This window comes from Prunus dulcis, chromosome 6 (assembly GCF_902201215.1).
Source record: "Prunus dulcis chromosome 6, ALMONDv2, whole genome shotgun sequence".
Taxonomy (NCBI): domain Eukaryota; kingdom Viridiplantae; phylum Streptophyta; class Magnoliopsida; order Rosales; family Rosaceae; genus Prunus; species Prunus dulcis.
In genome coordinates this window covers 15,395,392-15,412,623 of record NC_047655.1, presented here as the reverse complement: position 1 = coordinate 15,412,623, position 17,232 = coordinate 15,395,392, and the positions used below count along the sequence as shown (strand labels likewise).

Sequence of the window (17,232 nt, the reverse complement as noted above, 5' to 3'; positions counted from 1 at the left end):
TGCCATCTCTCACCTTACTGTCCAACTTTGCATTGGCCACTTTCCCCATTTCATGTCATTCTTTTTTCCTGTAAATCATTTATTTTTAATCAAAAAACCATCATAATATTAAGCAACCACATTTCCAATTTTTAGATGTACGTGTAACTTACATGAAATTAAAAAATGCATCTCGGCCAACTCTTGATTGTTGTACATTAGTCTCGGCCTTGCGCTTTCTTTTTGTTGATCCCCTTTTTTGAGCTTCCATAACCTGCACAAACCAAGTACACAACACTATATGCAATTGTCTCTAGTGTCGAGAATTTGAATACTAATCCAAAGCCTAATACACCCTAAACCCCCTAAACCTCGTAAACACCACAACATCACATTGCTTAATTAAAAAAATACGGGCACCTGGATTTGCACACAGTCGCTTAGTAATTGCATATACTGATATGCAAATGCACGACACTACTTGTAAGTGCATCAGCCCTCGATTATAACATTGCACAGATAATGCACACAACCCACCCATGCATTTCTCTATTGGGTCGGTTCTCAATCATTTCAAATCCCAATCCAAATCTTAACCAATCCTAACATTACACTTTCGGAACACTTTACTCTCCATAACAAAATATTCAAAAACACAGTCAAACCTACCTACCTACCACGAAATCACCTCACTTGCATAATTTGAAAACAAAACTATATAATGTAATTGCATTCAGTGACTTGGATTTGCATATAGGCGATTATAATTGCATCTAGACATATGCGATTGCAACATTACAACCATGAATGTGACATACCCAAATCACCTCACCACACTTTGAGAATGAGAAACCCACTTCATCTCATGAATGTTAGAAACCTACTTCCCCTCTTGCCCCAAATTATCACCACAGAATTTCAATTAACAATAACATAAAACATAGTGTTAACTTACTTTCACAAGGAGCAAATACCAAATACTTTCACAAGGGCTAATTGCAGATGAGAGGAGCGCCAACAACCCACCACTGACTGGAAAAACTCAATTCCAATTCCTATGATCAACCCAAAATGCTAAACCCTAAAATTATCATCAAAATTCAAACCCTAAAATAGGGGGTTTTTGACAATGATGACAAAGAAGATAGAGATGTTGCAGACATGAGGACGACCACGAAGAGGATGACTCTGAAGACCACGAAGAGGAGTTGAAGAAGATGACTTTGATGACCACGAAGAAATCAGTTTGAACTTCAATCAGATGTTGCAGAGAGGAGGAAGACCACGAAGAGGATGACTTTGAAGACCACGAAAAGAAGTTGAAGAAGATGACTTTGAAGACCATGAAGAAATCAGTTTGAACTTGTTGCAGAGAGGAGGAAGACCACGAAGAGGATGACTTTGAAGACCACAAAAAGAAGTTGAAGAAGATGACTTTGAAGACCACGAAGAAATCAGTTTGAACTTCAACCAGAGTTTAGGGAAGAAGATGACGTCGACTGTAATGCGCGCGTGAAATCGTTTAACCTGTTGATCTACTGCTAAGATTTCACATGTTTTTAAAAAAAACGCACGTGCCACACATGTGATCGGCTGTACCGGTACAGCCGAATTCAATCGAAAATGCCCCAAAACTAAATATAAAAAAACCGCCCCGTCCTCAAGCCTGTTGCAATCCACCAAGTAGGCAAAGGGGGATCAAGATTGGCTTGGCAAACCCATAAGCCAAGTTCTTCAAGGTGTCTTCTCTCCACACTCTATTCTCTAGGAGCTCCTCCCCTACGCGTTATCCATCAGGTTCTCCTTCCCTTTCCCCTTATTCTTTATTTTGTCTTCTATTTTCTTTTTATTTATACTTTAATTTGCATATCATGCGATTTTTCTCCTCTCAATCTTTCTGGATCTGCTGTTTGATTTATGTTGAATTTTCCCGATTCCTGCAAATATTATTGGAAATTTCCTCTAAAGCTGTGCAATCGATACACGTTTCTCAGCAACCAAACAGAGGATTATTCCCGGTTAAATTACCACAAAAATTAAAAAGAAGGGAAAAAAAAAATCATTGAACAAAGATTGCCTGATGATGATTGATTGAAATTATTCTTTTTGCATTTTGAATTACCCTGGTGTTGTTTAGCTCCAGCCTCCCTCCAGTGGGTAAGCTTTCGAATTCCAGCTACAAATATAATTAAACAAAAGATTAGGCAAAAAGATTAGGCAAGAATCTTCATGTAGGGATTTATGAAGGCAAAAGTTTCTTTTTGCTAAGATAGCCAGTTCTCAGTTCGAGTTTGGGTCTATGCAGTTTGAGCCAAGTTCTATATTCCCATATAGTTACATTTTTTACAATTTAAGGATACATAATTTGTCCCAAGTCAAGCGTACATCTTTAATTTCGTCAAATTGATGGAACATATTTTGAACATTTTTGAGTGGCTGTCATCATTTTAACTTTTTCAAATTGCATTGCAGATCGTTGTGCTAGAGTCTAAGAGCTAGAGAGGTTGGGACTCGTGGACTGTTGGGAGAGAAGAGAGGGTTAACAAAAACCAATGTCGTATCTACTGCCTCACCTCCACTCTGGATGGGCCGTGGATCAGGCCATCCTCGCTGAGGAGGAGCGTCTTGTCATCATTCGTTTCGGCCACGACTGGGATGAGACCTGTATGCAGGTAGGTTCCAACTCCCCCTTGCAACTTTCATTAACCCCCTAAACCCCCAATTGCTCATTTGTCTTTTTTATGATTAATTCATTGACTTATTTAGAAGAGTCCTAACTTTGAACAGAGACATACAACAAACGAGTTATTATTCTTTAGCAAATATGTCGCTCACTTTGTTTATTCCATTCATTTATACATCTATGCATATTGTATGACTTGAAGACTTTGTATAAATCTTCCTTTGCTCTATGCTTGCAAATTGAGGTAGTTCATGTGAAGTTTTGCACCTTTTAATTTACCAGGAAGTTCGAAGTTGGAACTTATTTAAGGGAGATTAGTTAAAAAAAAAGAAAAAAGTTGCATAGACTAATTTGGGTTAATTTAATTTTATTAAGCAAGAAGCAGTCTTTAACTTCCACTCTAACATCAAATTTTGAAAGTCTCCAAACTGACTCCCAAGCAAGCTTAAGTATTAAGTTATTTCATAAATCTTATATCTTGGAAAGGTTTGGAGGTAGAACTCAAAATTGATCATTATACTGACTCAAGCATGAACTTGTTTGGTTTCGTTTCTCTCTATTTTTAGGGCCTGTTGGATGGGGAATAACGTTTATTTTTAATATATAATATATGCTGATTTCTGAGCACAACAATACATTCTTCGTTTGAAGCAAAGCCTAGACTCTGGAGGGAGAGAGAAGCGCTGTTCTTTTATCCCTGTTCATTGTGGTGCTTAGAAGTTTGATGGGCCATCATGGCCATGCAGAATAGTACGATTTATAATCACCTTAAATTTTGATAATGTATATGCCTCTTATCCTTATTTCATTTTCATTTAGCAACTGTTTCCATATAAATTGACTTTGTTTGTTAACCATGATTTTGAATGCTACTGGTCAATTTCTGGTTTGTTATCTTGTCCTGTTTATATAGATGGATGAAGTGCTAGCTGCAGTTGCTGAGACACTCAAAAACTTTGCTGTGATTTACCTTGTTGATATCACGGAGGTTCCTGATTTCAACACAATGTATGAGCTCTATGACCCATCCACTGTCATGTTCTTTTTCAGAAACAAGCACATTATGATTGACCTTGGTACTGGGAACAACAACAAGATCAACTGGGCTCTCAAGGACAAGCAAGAGTTCATTGACATTGTTGAGACAGTGTACCGTGGGGCAAGGAAGGGACGCGGTCTCGTCATTGCTCCCAAGGATTACTCCACCAAGTACCGTTACTAAGCCCTGCTGACAATGTAATTCATTTCGGACAAAACCTTCTAGTTGGGATGGAGTTACATTGAACTTTTATAGGTGATTTGTGGACAGAAACACAAGTACTGCACAGTTTGTTGCATGGACTAGGGAAGATAATGTCTCTAAAATTCTGTATTGTTAATATTTAGTTGTCTTAATGCGTTACCGATGTTTTGTTTGTGAAGGCTGTTACCTCACAGATCCAAAATATGCATGATCCAGAAGAAAACTAATGTTTTATGGCACTAATTAAAATCTCACTTTTTTTTCTTTTGATGAAGTAAAATCTCACTTATTAAATACATGATAATCGTATGCAGATCTTAAATCGGATAATTTTAGTCACGTCAATTCAGACAATATTTAGTGTCCTATTTTAACCCATGCAAGTGCAACTTTCCGTTTCAGCTTCTATGAAAATGAGTGTTGCTTGTGTTTAATTTAATTAATAATTAGTCAAGTTTAATCCATGCAAGTGCGACTGTCCGTTTTTCTTGTTCTTTTCTTGGTGATATTCGAGAATCTTTTGACATATTCAAACCTTCTTGCATTGTTTATTTGTCTTTACCGACAAGATTTCAAACGATGGTTGTGTTCTTTTCCTATAAAAAAAAATAAAAATAAAATAAAAAAACCTAAGATGATGCAATTATCGTTTCACTTGCATCTTCATAATGTCAAAATATGCGTGTGTGCTAATTGGTTGCAATTCGAGGACCCATTCTTACTTCCATAATTAATTAAACGAATGAAAATCCTACATGAAACCATGTGAGTATCATGTGCAAAGGGACATGACACCTCTACCATTAAACCTCACAATATTGCACATGATTCATTAACACGACACGAATTTGTACGAAATTATCAGTATTTGGGTTGAGCTTACTGGGTTAGGTTGAAAATGGGTGAACCCATTAGGCATCCGTTAAGTTAACGAATCGTGTCGGGTTCATTTGCGAATATTCGCTATCCACCCGTTAAGGAGGGTAGTTTTGTAATTTTGTATCACAATTCATATTAAAAAAACAAAACACCCACCTAACTCACTCTATTTTTTATTATTCTTCTTTCTCTCACCGAATCTCTCTTGTCTTCACTTTATTTTTTTATTCTTCTCTCTCTCTCTCTCTCTCTCTCTCTCTCTCTCTCTCTCTCTCTCTCTCTTCTTCTTTTCTTCTTCTTTCATGGCACGGTTTTCTTTTTCTTGCTATTTCCCAAGTTTTCATCTTCTTTATTTATATTTATTTCATTCTCTCTTCTTGCTATGTCTTTTGAGAATCCAAATTTCTTTTCTTTAAATGTAAAAGTTGAGAACCAGTGAAGAAGTCTTCACTGTCTATCAATGTGGGTTGGGGTTTTGAGGGGTGTTTATGGTGTTTATGAGATGAATATTTGGGGGAGATGGCAGAGAGAAGGGGTTGATGGCTAAGCTCGGTGATAGTTGTTGGTTTTTTTTTTTTTTCTGGTTTATTCTTAACGAGTCGTGTCGGATATTCGCGAATTGTAACGGTTCGTGTTTGGGTCTAGTATTTGTCACCCGTTAACTTAACGAGTCGTGTCGTGTTAACACTTTAAGTTAACGGTTGACACAAACTTGACTCGAAACCCGTTAGCATGACCCATTTATCAGGTCCATCTACCATTCTCCAACATTTATTAATACTGAGGCTGAGACCTACAAAACAACTCTTTTAAGTGTTGGAGGGTCTTCGGCTGATACCGTATCGGTGCCTTCGATACTTAGTTTTCACTCTCTTGCAGCCACCCCTCTTAGATGGAAATCTAATAATTTGGTAAGAGCTTAGGTGGAAATTTAATAATGTATTTATGAATACTTGTCTTTACAATGAATGGAAATGCAGTATAATCATATATATACAACTTGCAAAGCACACGCATTGGTGATGACCTTGGGAGCTGAATTTGTGCAACTTTGAAGGACTTGTCTTGGTTAATTCCACAGAGAAAGAGAAGACTTTGTAAGATTCTTTAGAACCAACCACTAATCTTTTACTAAAGCAATTGACATGGTGTTTCCCTCTTTTCGGCCGGGTAGGCCGATTGAAGGAGTTTTTGGTCCTTCTTCTTTTAGATTGCGTAGGCGTGCCACCACCAAGCCACTGACTAGCTTGAATGGAAAAGGTTGGATTGTTGTGTTTGCGCTTCTGGTTTCTGACTTTTAACTAGAGGATTGATCGACCAAGCAAGGAACCTCCTCTTGGCCTAGGTTCTTTCACTTCCTCGGGGGTCAAGGATGGTTAGGTTTCGTATAGATATTTTAGTATTTTTGAGACTTTTAATGATAACGATGCAAATTAAATTAAAATATGCGATCAAAGTTAAAGACGAGAATTGAAGTGCGACAAAGTAAATCAAAGTGATAGATAAATTAAGCGAAGAAAAAAAAACGATATAAATGATAAAGGCAATAAAATAAAGCAATTTGAAATTAAATTAAGCTTAAAGAAAATTCGATAACAATTAACAATAAAGCGATAAAATTGAATCTCAAAACAACGTAATGGAAAATACAAGAAATTAAACTTACACTAACGAAAGTGAAGAACTGATCTAGTCTACTTGCTTGGAAAATAAAAACCTAGTCTAGGGATAGAAAATTGAAAGACAAAAAGTAGTTTTTGTGTCTAATGTCGGGCATCCTTTGCTCTTTGTCTGATGTAGTTTATATAGGGGCATTCGTCAGCCCATGGGCTGGCCATTAAATGGCCGAAGGTCAACTTGGTTCAAAATCTTTCCTTATGTGGCTTCCTAAATTCGCGGAATTGATTTGAATGAGATCATTATATTGCAAATCTGATCACTTGATTCTCTCCTTCTTGGGAATGTTCCGGATTTACATTATTCTCTTTGATTGCTTTCCTTGGATGGGTCTCATCACGTGAATGAAAACATTTGAAAGTGTTGGATCTGCTTCTGTGAGTTGGGCTTGGACTTTTGAGGACTTGGGCTTGACCGCTGATGAGACGTTGCAAGTTCCGGAGTTTTAATCTTGGTTGGAAACAATCCACTGATGTTGGATGACTTGGAATTCCAATGAGTCCATCCAAGAAACTTAGCTAAGGTCTACATGACTTATTAGTTTTTAATATATATATATATATGACAAAATAATTATATGTTAAGATGCCAATATTGTCATATATAAATATATTTAGGTAGAGAAAGGGAGTTTGTAGGCCATTAGTTGGCCTTCCATTTTTGTCCCCAACCTCTCGAGCCATAGGCCTTCAATTTACTATATTATCACATACATATACAAAGTATAATATGCAACATATATATTGCTCACAGCCTTTTAATACCCATGCCAATTTGAACCAAGTTTGAGAATACCAAGGTAAACCCACATGGGTTCTCTCATGTCCAAACCATCTCTTCAGCCAAGACTTCCATTCTCCAGCCAACTCACTGACATGAAAAGCCACGGCCTTGACTTCGATCCAGCCAACTACTTGGTCATCTTCACAATCATCATTAAAACAAAACCAATCCTTCAGCTAGGTTCAAAACCTCCTTTTTGGTTTATACTAATATTATATATATATATATATATATATATATATATATATGAATTGTACAATAGCTATAGACCAACAATGATCTGCATAATGTTGGCATTCAGTAGCCAACTTTTCAACCAAAGGACGTGGGCCAACCTTGGCCTTGCATTTCAAAAGATCTTTATGGTCTATTCCTACGCCCATAATTCTAAAACTCCAGCCAACCGTTCATTTTGGAAACTCAACAACCATCTCATTTCTGGAAACTCAACAACCATCCAGCCAACTGTCCATTTCTGGAAACTCAGAAACCATCTTGCTAAAAGCTCAACTCAGGTAAGCAATTTTTCCTTCACCATTCTAGCTGCCATTGTAGATCTTGCCATTCAATTTATTCATTATTTGACTATTGCTATTATAAATAACAATATCTTTATTTTGGCTAGGCCTTTGGGTTTCCACTAACCTTGGTTTGAATTTGGTGACCACATCCAAACATTGCCCCCTTGATTCCTTGGCCTTCAATTGGTGAAAGGGTAAGTGAATCAAAATTCTCACGACTTTTAGTTTTCTCCAAATGTTTCAACTTCATGCTTCACTATAGCAACTCTTGAGTTAAATTGATGTTTAAGAAGATACTCTAATCAACTCTTGAGAGACTTTGAACTTCATATCCGTTAGAAAACCTAGGCATTATAAATACCAATTTGGCTCCAAACATTTCTCCATACTCAAAACTCCATTGCCATTGTTCTTAGAAAACTTTCTCCCACCAAACCTAAACTTTGCTTCCAAGATTCGCCATTTGATAGGCCAAAGAGCCATTCAAATCACCACAAAGTCCGTTATTTTGTGAGTTTTCAAGTATGTTGAACTCTTTTCCGGTTGATATTATTTCTTCATGTTCTTGGCAAATTTCCGCTTTTTGCCACTATATTTTTCTTGATTCAAATAATATTTGTGTTTGTAGGATGGATCCAGAGTTGAAGTCCATCATCTCTCACTTGGCCAAGTTGAAAAAGGCCATGGCTGAAAGTGAACAACAACCCGAGGAAGCCTACGCCATCAAATTACAAGGTGATGTCCCAAGATACGTCCTTGGCCTTTTGTACCCACTTCAACCTCCAGATGAAGTGGTGAAGATTTGGGCCAAGCAAAGTGATGATCCTCCGCCTTTCGCCATGGAGTTCGATTGGAAATCAACATGGAAATCTCTTCGACCTTTTAAAGGTTGGCCATGCAAAACTTCTGAGGTTGACTGTGTGGCTAAGAAGAAGTCCAAAGCCAAGAAACCCAACCCAATGGCCGATGTTGATCCTAAGAAAAGTTGGTATGATTGGTACAAAGCTTTGCAACTAAGACTGAAGACTTCTTGGCAAAAAAGTGGGATCTATGATGTCTTGGCTCTTTGCACCTCCGGGGACTTTCCTTGTGATTGTTCACTCATCATCGCAGGCCTATGTTTTTGGTCATCCTCCGTTAATTGCATGAGGTTATGATGAGGGATGATGACCCCTACTCTACTTGATCTGGCTGCTATTGCCGGCCTCCGTCCACAAGGTGTGGTTTCTTCAGCGGCCGACCTTCCAGAACCCCTTTTGAAGCCGGACTACGACAAGCCCAACAAGAATTTCACCAACTGGATCAAAACCCACTTTGGCTACATCGGGTCATCTTCTGGGGCTCCGATAGGTTCCACAAATGGTGTGTCTTACACGAAGCACGTAGCCTTTCTTCAGATGTGACTATGCAAATTCTTGACTTGCTCAAAATCTAGCCAAGTCACCAAAGAAGTCCAACCTTTGGCTGAGGCTCTTGCAGATGGCCAAGCAGTGGCCTTGGTTGTTTTGCCCAAACCCATGTCATGCAACCCTTTAGCCCCGATTTGGCTTTTTCAACTGTGGCTCCAAGTTTACTTCTCGGAGTTGGGTCCAGCCAACTTCACATTTCGGGGTGACTCACTTCTAGGAAAATCGATTGCTAGCCTCCCCTTGCCTAAACACCATGTTGAGGACTGCTTCAGATTTTTCTACGGATGTTCACAGAGGTCACCTAGTGACTTATCCATGTGCTTAGATCATCGTTACCCGGGTTATTTGGCTTTGGACCTTGCCAGCATCCCCACACTAGAGACTAAGGAAGAACAGTGAGAACTTTGGGCAAGTATCTTAATCAGTCAAGATCTTCCTTATGGCCTTGCATTGAACAAAGGGAACCATTATCCTTGCGGCTGTGAGGTTTACTATCTTGCTGCCGTTGGTCGTCAGACGGGTTTTATTCAGGGTATTCCATCTCTCATGGTTGACTCCCACAATTATTTTTTCTCATGGAGAGTATCTTTTAATAAAGCAAGCGAGGTGAATTCCGTGGTGAACTTTAATCGTGAGCTTTAACTTCCAGACTAGCGACCCTGAATTTGGCTTCACCAAATCCTTCAAGGCTTGGTGGGGGAAAATATCAGCCACTTGGTTTTCCCAACCTTCTGAGGTCCATATGGAGAGGATCTTCTGGGGTTGCGCTTGCTCTTCCACTTATTACAGTTTTAAGCAAGGTAAACTTTTAGTCATCACTTTATATTTTATATGCTAGTCTTATTAGTCTACCAACATCTTCACCTCTTGCAGCCACAAAAGAGGCGAGTGCCGACTCTAGTCATAGTCAAGGTGAGAAGAGGCCACTTCCTTCCACCCAAGGTAAGCCAACTTTTGTTGGACTTCTGGCCATTTCCCATTTAATCTTGGATTTTTTAGAAGCTAACATTTCTGATGCTTTCTTCCAGATGTTGGGGAGGATATGAACTCCTCCGGCTACAATGTTGAGATTCCACCAGCCGATGACATCATCCTTGCTCGACCGAGAAAGATCTCGAGGAACCCAATGTCCCCAGGTATGATCGTATTTTTTTTTTTGGAATAATAATAAGACTTTGGCCTTATAGGCTCGAGTAGGATAGTAGAGCAACCCAATCCCACTCACTCAGCCGTTTCTTCTTCGGCCATTCCGGTAAGTTTCATTTTCACTACATTTCCAACTTTATTCCTAGTTTTATTTATTATTATTTATTATTTATATTTATTTATTTATTTATAACTTGTGGTTTAAATGTAGGAATTTCGAAATCCCATATTTGAGACTGAAGTTTTTGGACAGACCGCCACTTCTGAGGCTGAAGTTGAGGTAAGCTTCTTTGGCCTATCTCGGTCTAATTTCCGTACTTAGATTTTTTATATTTATATTTATTTAAATTTTGTTTGGCAACTTCAGACGGAGGTTATCGGTGTCAACCCTTCCACCAACCCAGATGTCGTCATGGCCGAGCCTCAACAAGTCACCCAGCCATCAGGAAGTCGCGAGGTTGATTGCGGAGTCATTGATGACCCGTCTCACATTCCAGATCATCAGGTAATCTTGGAATCTCAATTTCATCGAATTTTTATATACGATAACCTGCCCCCAGTCCCGTTATTAAAACTTTGACCATTTTGGGTGGTTTCTCTTAGTCTCGAGACCACCCCGGTTAACCCCACGACAGTTAGAGAGGAAGTTCAAATTTTACCAGATCAGTCCTCAGATCCCCGAGACTCGACCGACCATTCCACAGATGTTCAAATTCTTCAGGTAATCTCACATACTTCATTATTTTTACATATTTCAAAGTCTTTCGAAAATTTATATTTTCTCACTTTGGTGAATGTTGTGGATCATCAGACCACTTCGGCCAATCAGACGGCCAATGTCAATGGTGTACTTCCGGCCATCCTAGTCACATTGAGCGATGAGCCTGTATCACGGATCCCTCAACCGTCATCGGATGTGTCCACACCTATTCTGACAGATCAGCAACATGAGGTATGTCTTGACATCTTTCTTTTCAATGTTTAAATATTATCCCAACCCATCTGATCCCATGCTAGGTTGGAGAACCTATTATGCCCGATCTCTCTTCCGTTCGGGCATTTACAGCTGGAGCTTTGGTTGAGAGTGGCAGTGAGCAACCATTATCGACAAACCAAGATGACCTTATTCAGTCGCTTCTGGACCATGTAAGCACACTTGCCAATCCATTTGATTCATTTTTCCATAATTTAGAAATTCTGATATTCATATAATCTAATTGGCAAGCCCCTGGCGACATCTTTGCTTATCTCGATCAGTGGGATGCTTCTGCCACTACTGCGGAGGCTTCCACTCGTCATGCCACTTCTTCAACTGTGGCTGTGGTGCTTCCAGATCCTGCAGCTGAGGCCCTGCTTCGGTCCTACAGAGATCGAGATTGCATATCCTTGGCCGACCAGGATGAGAGAGACAAGGTCAAAGCCGCTATTGAGTCATTGGTGAACTCCAGCTTCTTTCCTGACCAGACTACGATACGTATGATCATGCATCTCTTTGGAGAGGTGGCGAGATTGATTCCCTGCCATCCTTCCCTTCGAGAGGAGCTAAGGGTAGGTGAGGCCTTAGAGCAGCAGATTGCTTCGACGAGTGCCATTATTAGGCAAAAGGTCGAGCTTGGCCGTAAGAAGAGGCACGAGGTTTAGAGTATTGATGAGCAGATCAGGCAACTTCAGGAAAGGAAGGCTGCCATTCTCATCGAGGTCTCCGAGGATATTCGGAGTTATGGGCCTCTTGAGGCTCAGCTTCTCCAGGACTCAATTGTAGTGAAGTCATTTGAGGCGAGGAAGCTACCCATCATATCTGCCTTATCTGCTGGAGAGAGCGCATGTGAGAGCTTCAAGACTACTCCTCGTAGCCTGTTTCCTGATGTTTAGATATGTATTAGGCCATTAGTTGGCCTTTTTTGTATTCAGCTAGACTTACCTTTTGTTGTCATCATATATGATAGAGCTAGCTTTTGTCTATTTTGATGGATGTTTTGGCCATTACTTGGCCTATTTTGTAGAGAACTTATTTGACATATCTATATATACGATGTTGCGCTGGTTATTCTTTTTTACTTTACTTCAAATATCTTATTCATGTAAAAACCTAACCTTACCATACCCAAATGTTCTGGTAGATTACTTCTCCATCATCTCCCAAGCCGTAGGGTAATATTTCTTTAGAAATCAGCCATTGATTGGTGCATCATGGACTCGCCAATTTCGATCATTCAGCTTATAGGCCCATTTCCCTAAAATTTGGTGGATGAGGAATGGGCCTTCCCAAGTCGGAGACCACTTGCCAAACTTAAGATCCTTAGATCCAATCGGAAGGATGGTCTTCCACACCAAATCCCCAACTCCGAAACTTTTGGCCTTAGTTCTTTTGTCATATGCTCGGGCCACCGTTTTCTTTTGTGCCTTGAGCTTGTCCAAGGCATCCAACCTCACTTCGTGAAGATCATCTAACTCTTGCGCCATGGCTTGGTTGTACTCATCCTTACTCCACTCACCATGATGGCCCACCCTTAATGATCTCATGGATATCTCGAGGGGAAGAACGGCATCATGGACATGTGTGAGTGCGAATGGTGTCGTTCTGGTACCAGACCTTCTTGAGGTCCTATATGCCCATAGAGTATTAGAGAGGAGGGGAATGCCATTCTTTGGGATTACGCTCAATCATTTTTCCCAAGATTCCTTTTATAACTTTATTGCTAGCCTCAACTTGGCCATACGATTGAGGATTGTATGGAGTGGATTGAACCATTCTAACTCCCCAATTTCTTGCGGCTACTTGGATAGCCTCCCCCATAAAAGTCGTTCCTCGATCAATCATGATGGATTCTGGTAGACCAAATCGGTGGATGATAGTCTTCTCGATGAATTCTAACACCTCGGCTTGGGTTACTTTCTTTAGCGGGACGGCCTCCACCCACTTCGTGAAGAAGTCGGTGGCCACCAAGATGTACTTGTGGCCTTTGGATGACTCCGGGTGAATTTGGCCGATCACATCCATTGTCCAACCTTTGAAAGGCCACGCCTTTACAATGGGATTCATAGGCTCAGCCGGAACATGTTGAACTGGACCATGCCTTTGGCAATCTTGGCACCCCTTGGCATACTCGATACAATCTTTGAGAATAGTTGGCCAATAATAGCCATGTCTCCTCAAAAGCCATCTCATCTTGATGCTGGCTTGATGGGCTCCGCATATTACTTCATGGACTTCAGTCATGGCTATAAGTTGTTCTTTCTTGCCCAAACACTTCATGAGTAAGTTGTCAAAGCCTATGAGAAAGAGTATCTCATCCCTTATCACGTAATATCGAGCCTTCCGTAGAACTTGTTGGCTATGTGGCCCATTTGGGGCTCTCAGATATGATACGATTTCATGCCTCCAATCATCTAGCGTTACAGTTAGCACTATGACTTCCGGTGAAATCCCTCTTTCAAAAATGGAAGAAAAAGATCGTTTCTCTACCTTGAAAAGTTCTTCAGATAGCCCTTCGGAGATTTGAACTCCTGAAGCTAGTTGGGCCATGGCGTTGGCCTGACAATTATGTTCCCTTGGTAGGTGAGTAAGTGTCACTTCATCCAAATCCTTGATCATTTGGCTGGCCAAAGCATGATACCCAAGCAACGCTTGGCTGGTCACCTTGTAATCCCCAGATGGTTGTTTCAAAACCAACATTGAATCCCCAAGAATCACGATGTTGGATGACTTGGAATTCCAATGAGTTCATCCAAGAAACTTGGCCAAGGTCTACATGACTTCTTAGTTTTTAATATATATATATATATATATATGACAAAATAATTATATATTCAGATGCCAATATTGTCATATATAAATATATTTAGATAGAGAAAGGGAGTTTGTAGGCCACTTAGTTGGCCTTCCATTTTTGTCCCGAACCTTCCGAGCCATAGGCCTTTAATTTACTATATTATCACATACATATACAAAGTATAATATGCAACATATATATTGCTCACAGCCTTTTAATACCCATGCCAATTTGAACCAAGTTTGAGAATACCAAGCTAAACCCACATGGGTTCTCTCATGTCCAAACCATCTCTTCAGCCAAGACTTCCATTCTCCAGCCAACTCACTGACATGAAAAGCCACGGCCTTGACTTCGTTCCAGCCAACTACTTGGCCATCTTCACAATCATCATTAAAACAAAACCAATCCTTCAGCTAGGTTCAAAACCTCCTTTTTGGTTTATACTAATATTATATATATAACTTTTCAGGTCAGCAGTATACATAAACCATATCATGCCATCTCGTAGGATCAAAACTATATACTGTTTATAATACAATATAATATATATGAATTGTACAATGGCTATAGACCAACAATGATCTGTAAGACAAATTATTGTCTTAACCACGAAATTGTGGTCTTCTAATCATGTAGGGATTCTAGAGTTTTGCATGTTTAGAGATATACTCAAACTAATCAGATTATCCTTGTATAAAAGCTATCCTAATTGAAATACAAGAGACAATGGAATTCCTAATTCTATATGGATTGAACAACCTAATCCTAATGCAACTAGGAACACTTGACAGCTCCTTGATGGGCAAGGCTTTCAAGTGATGCATATATATAGATGGTCCCTTCTCTAGCAATAATAACGCAAAACACACAGCTCTCACCCCATCTAGAGAATTAGCGCTAAAGTGTTGCATAGAGAAGAAGATCTTCTACAGCCAAAGATGTCAGAACAAGGTTAGTGTTGAGATATAAAACCTGGTATGGAATTACATGTGGTATCAGAGCTCTAGGCTTTTGTTTCTTAATCTAATCTATGTTTTGTAAGAATCTGCATAAAGTTTTTTGCTGTTCTAATTACAGTCACATGATATTTTCATTATTCTGCATATCTTATTTGTTTTAAGTATGATCAAGAGCATAAAGTTTCTGCTCGATCATACTGCAAAAGACTTTTGATCAAGTTTTGAGACTTACTACACAGACTGAGTAAGCCACAGCTGCTCAGTTTGTATGAGAAATCTTGAAACGAAAGTTTGATCAAAAATTTGCATCAGTATAAGTAGCCTTCTGTATTTTTCTCCATCCACAGATGGGAATCTTATAGATTGATAACGATACTGATGGAACAATCTGAGCAACAGACTGCATAAACTAGCAGTTCTCTCTACATCCACAGATGTGAGACTTCTTGCGCAGGAAGTTTATACAGTTTGCTGGTTGGGATTTTGGAATATGGCTTTTTAAACCCACAGGTATAAACTGACATATTTGAGTAAAGTTATTGGGGACAGTTTTACTTATCTGATTTTATATAAAAAATCTTTACAGTGAACCACAACACCATCGAAACTCTTACTGGATCAAATTACCAGAAATGGAAGCAGGATCTGGAAATATCTCTTGGTTTTCTGGATTATGACTTTGTTTTAAAAGAGGATCCTCCTCAAGAGCCTACTGCAGATGCCTCTGCAGAAACTAAAACTAAGTTTGCTAGATGGAATAAAGCAAATAAGATGGCAATACTAATTATGCAGAGGGCTATGGTATCATCAGTCAAAGGTAGCATTCCAAAATCAGAAACTGCTAAGAAATACTATGAGGCAATTGCACAAAGGTTTAAGGAATCTGAAAAGGCAGTCAAGAGCACTTTGCTGAACAGATTGATAGACATGAAGTATGATGGACAAGGCTGTGTGAGGGCTCATATTCTGAATATGATTGACATAGGAACCAAATTGCAGGAACTAGAGATGACAGTTGATGAGGACATGATGGTGCATTTTGCCTTAAACTCATTGCCAAAGGATTTCAAGTCTCTTAGGGAAACCTACATTGCTCAGAAAGAATGCTGGACATTGAATGATTTGATTACCATCTGTGTTCAACAGGAACACAACATCATAAGGGAAAGAGGAGCAAAAATGGTGAACATGGTTCAAACCAAAGAGAAAAAGGAAAATAGACACAATGCAATGACTGGAAAAGGCAGCAGTACTGAAAAGTATCTAAAACCATCAACTGGAATGAAGTGTTTCTTCTGTAAGAAACCAGGGCACATGAAGAAAGAATGCAGAAAATACAAAAAGTGGCTAGACAAGCAGAAAACTAAAGGTAACTCTGAACAGATTCTAGTTTGTTTTGAATCAAATTTGGTTGATTTCTCTCATGATTCATGGTGGCTAGACAGTGGTGCTTCAATTCATGTAGCTAATTCTTTGCAGGGATTCATAAGGAGGAGATTGCCAAGCAAGGATGAAGTGAAGGTGTTCGTTGGCAATGGAGAAAAAGTTCAAGTAGAGTTCATAGGAACAGTTAGGATTGAATTAGATTTTGGTTTTATTTTGGAGTTAGATGAAGTAGTTTACATTCCTTCTATGAAGAAGAGTTTAATTTCAGTTACTAGACTTGTACAATCAAAATTCAATTTGAATTTTGATGGCACTGGTTGTTCTATTTTCAAGAATAAAGAGTTGATTGGCAAAGCAAGACTTGTTGATGGAATGTTTCAATTAAATTGCAAAAGAACAGATTTTGAAGTTAACACTGTGCAAACCAAAACTAGTAATGGAGTCTCCTATGAATTGTGGCATAAAAGACTTGGTCATATCTCAAGAGAAAGGATTAATCAACTATGCAAAGAATCAATCTTGCCACAAATGAATCATGACAGTCAAAATGAAATATGCATTGAATGTGTCAAAGGGAAATTGACAAATTTAAGAAAAAAGGGAGCCATAGGAAGCAAAGGTGTTTTGGAACTCATTCACACAGATATATGTGGTCCCTTTCCTAATCCAACTCATGAAGGGTTCACCTACTTCATAACTTTCACAGACGATTTTTCAAGATTTGGACATGTTTATCTCATAAAAGAAAAATCAAGTGCTTTAGATATGTTCAAAATATACAAAGCTGAAGT

General features: G+C 39.1%; 3 protein-coding genes across 9 annotated transcripts; all 3 read left to right on the top strand.

Annotated features, from left to right (window-relative positions):
* The first annotated feature begins 1,636 nt into the window (after positions 1-1,636).
* On the top strand, positions 1,637-4,098 carry LOC117633073 (thioredoxin-like protein YLS8). 7 transcript variants are annotated; one of them, XM_034366744.1, is made up of 3 exons: positions 1,637-1,776; positions 2,452-2,651; positions 3,576-4,098. In XM_034366744.1, exons 2-3 carry the CDS (start codon positions 2,532-2,534, stop codon positions 3,882-3,884), a joined length of 429 nt encoding a protein of 142 aa, XP_034222635.1. In that variant the 5' UTR covers positions 1,637-1,776; positions 2,452-2,531; the 3' UTR covers positions 3,885-4,098. The 7 variants fall into 7 exon arrangements, with proteins under 7 accessions (XP_034222635.1, XP_034222640.1, XP_034222637.1 ...); XM_034366749.1 differs by lacking the exon at positions 1,637-1,776 and adding an exon at positions 3,319-3,412 and having other exon boundaries at positions 2,539-2,651; XM_034366746.1 differs by lacking the exon at positions 1,637-1,776 and adding an exon at positions 3,319-3,445 and having other exon boundaries at positions 2,539-2,651.
* Positions 4,099-15,034: 10,936 nt separating this feature from the next.
* Positions 15,035-16,061, top strand: LOC117630348. The gene is made up of 3 exons (XM_034363085.1): positions 15,035-15,047; positions 15,642-15,987; positions 16,055-16,061. Exons 1-3 carry the CDS (start codon positions 15,035-15,037, stop codon positions 16,059-16,061), a joined length of 366 nt encoding a protein of 121 aa, XP_034218976.1.
* LOC117633226 lies at positions 16,049-16,651 on the top strand. The gene is made up of 2 exons (XM_034366948.1): positions 16,049-16,424; positions 16,535-16,651. Exons 1-2 carry the CDS (start codon positions 16,064-16,066, stop codon positions 16,567-16,569), a joined length of 396 nt encoding a protein of 131 aa, XP_034222839.1. The 5' UTR covers positions 16,049-16,063; the 3' UTR covers positions 16,570-16,651.
* Positions 16,652-17,232: the final 581 nt, after the last annotated feature.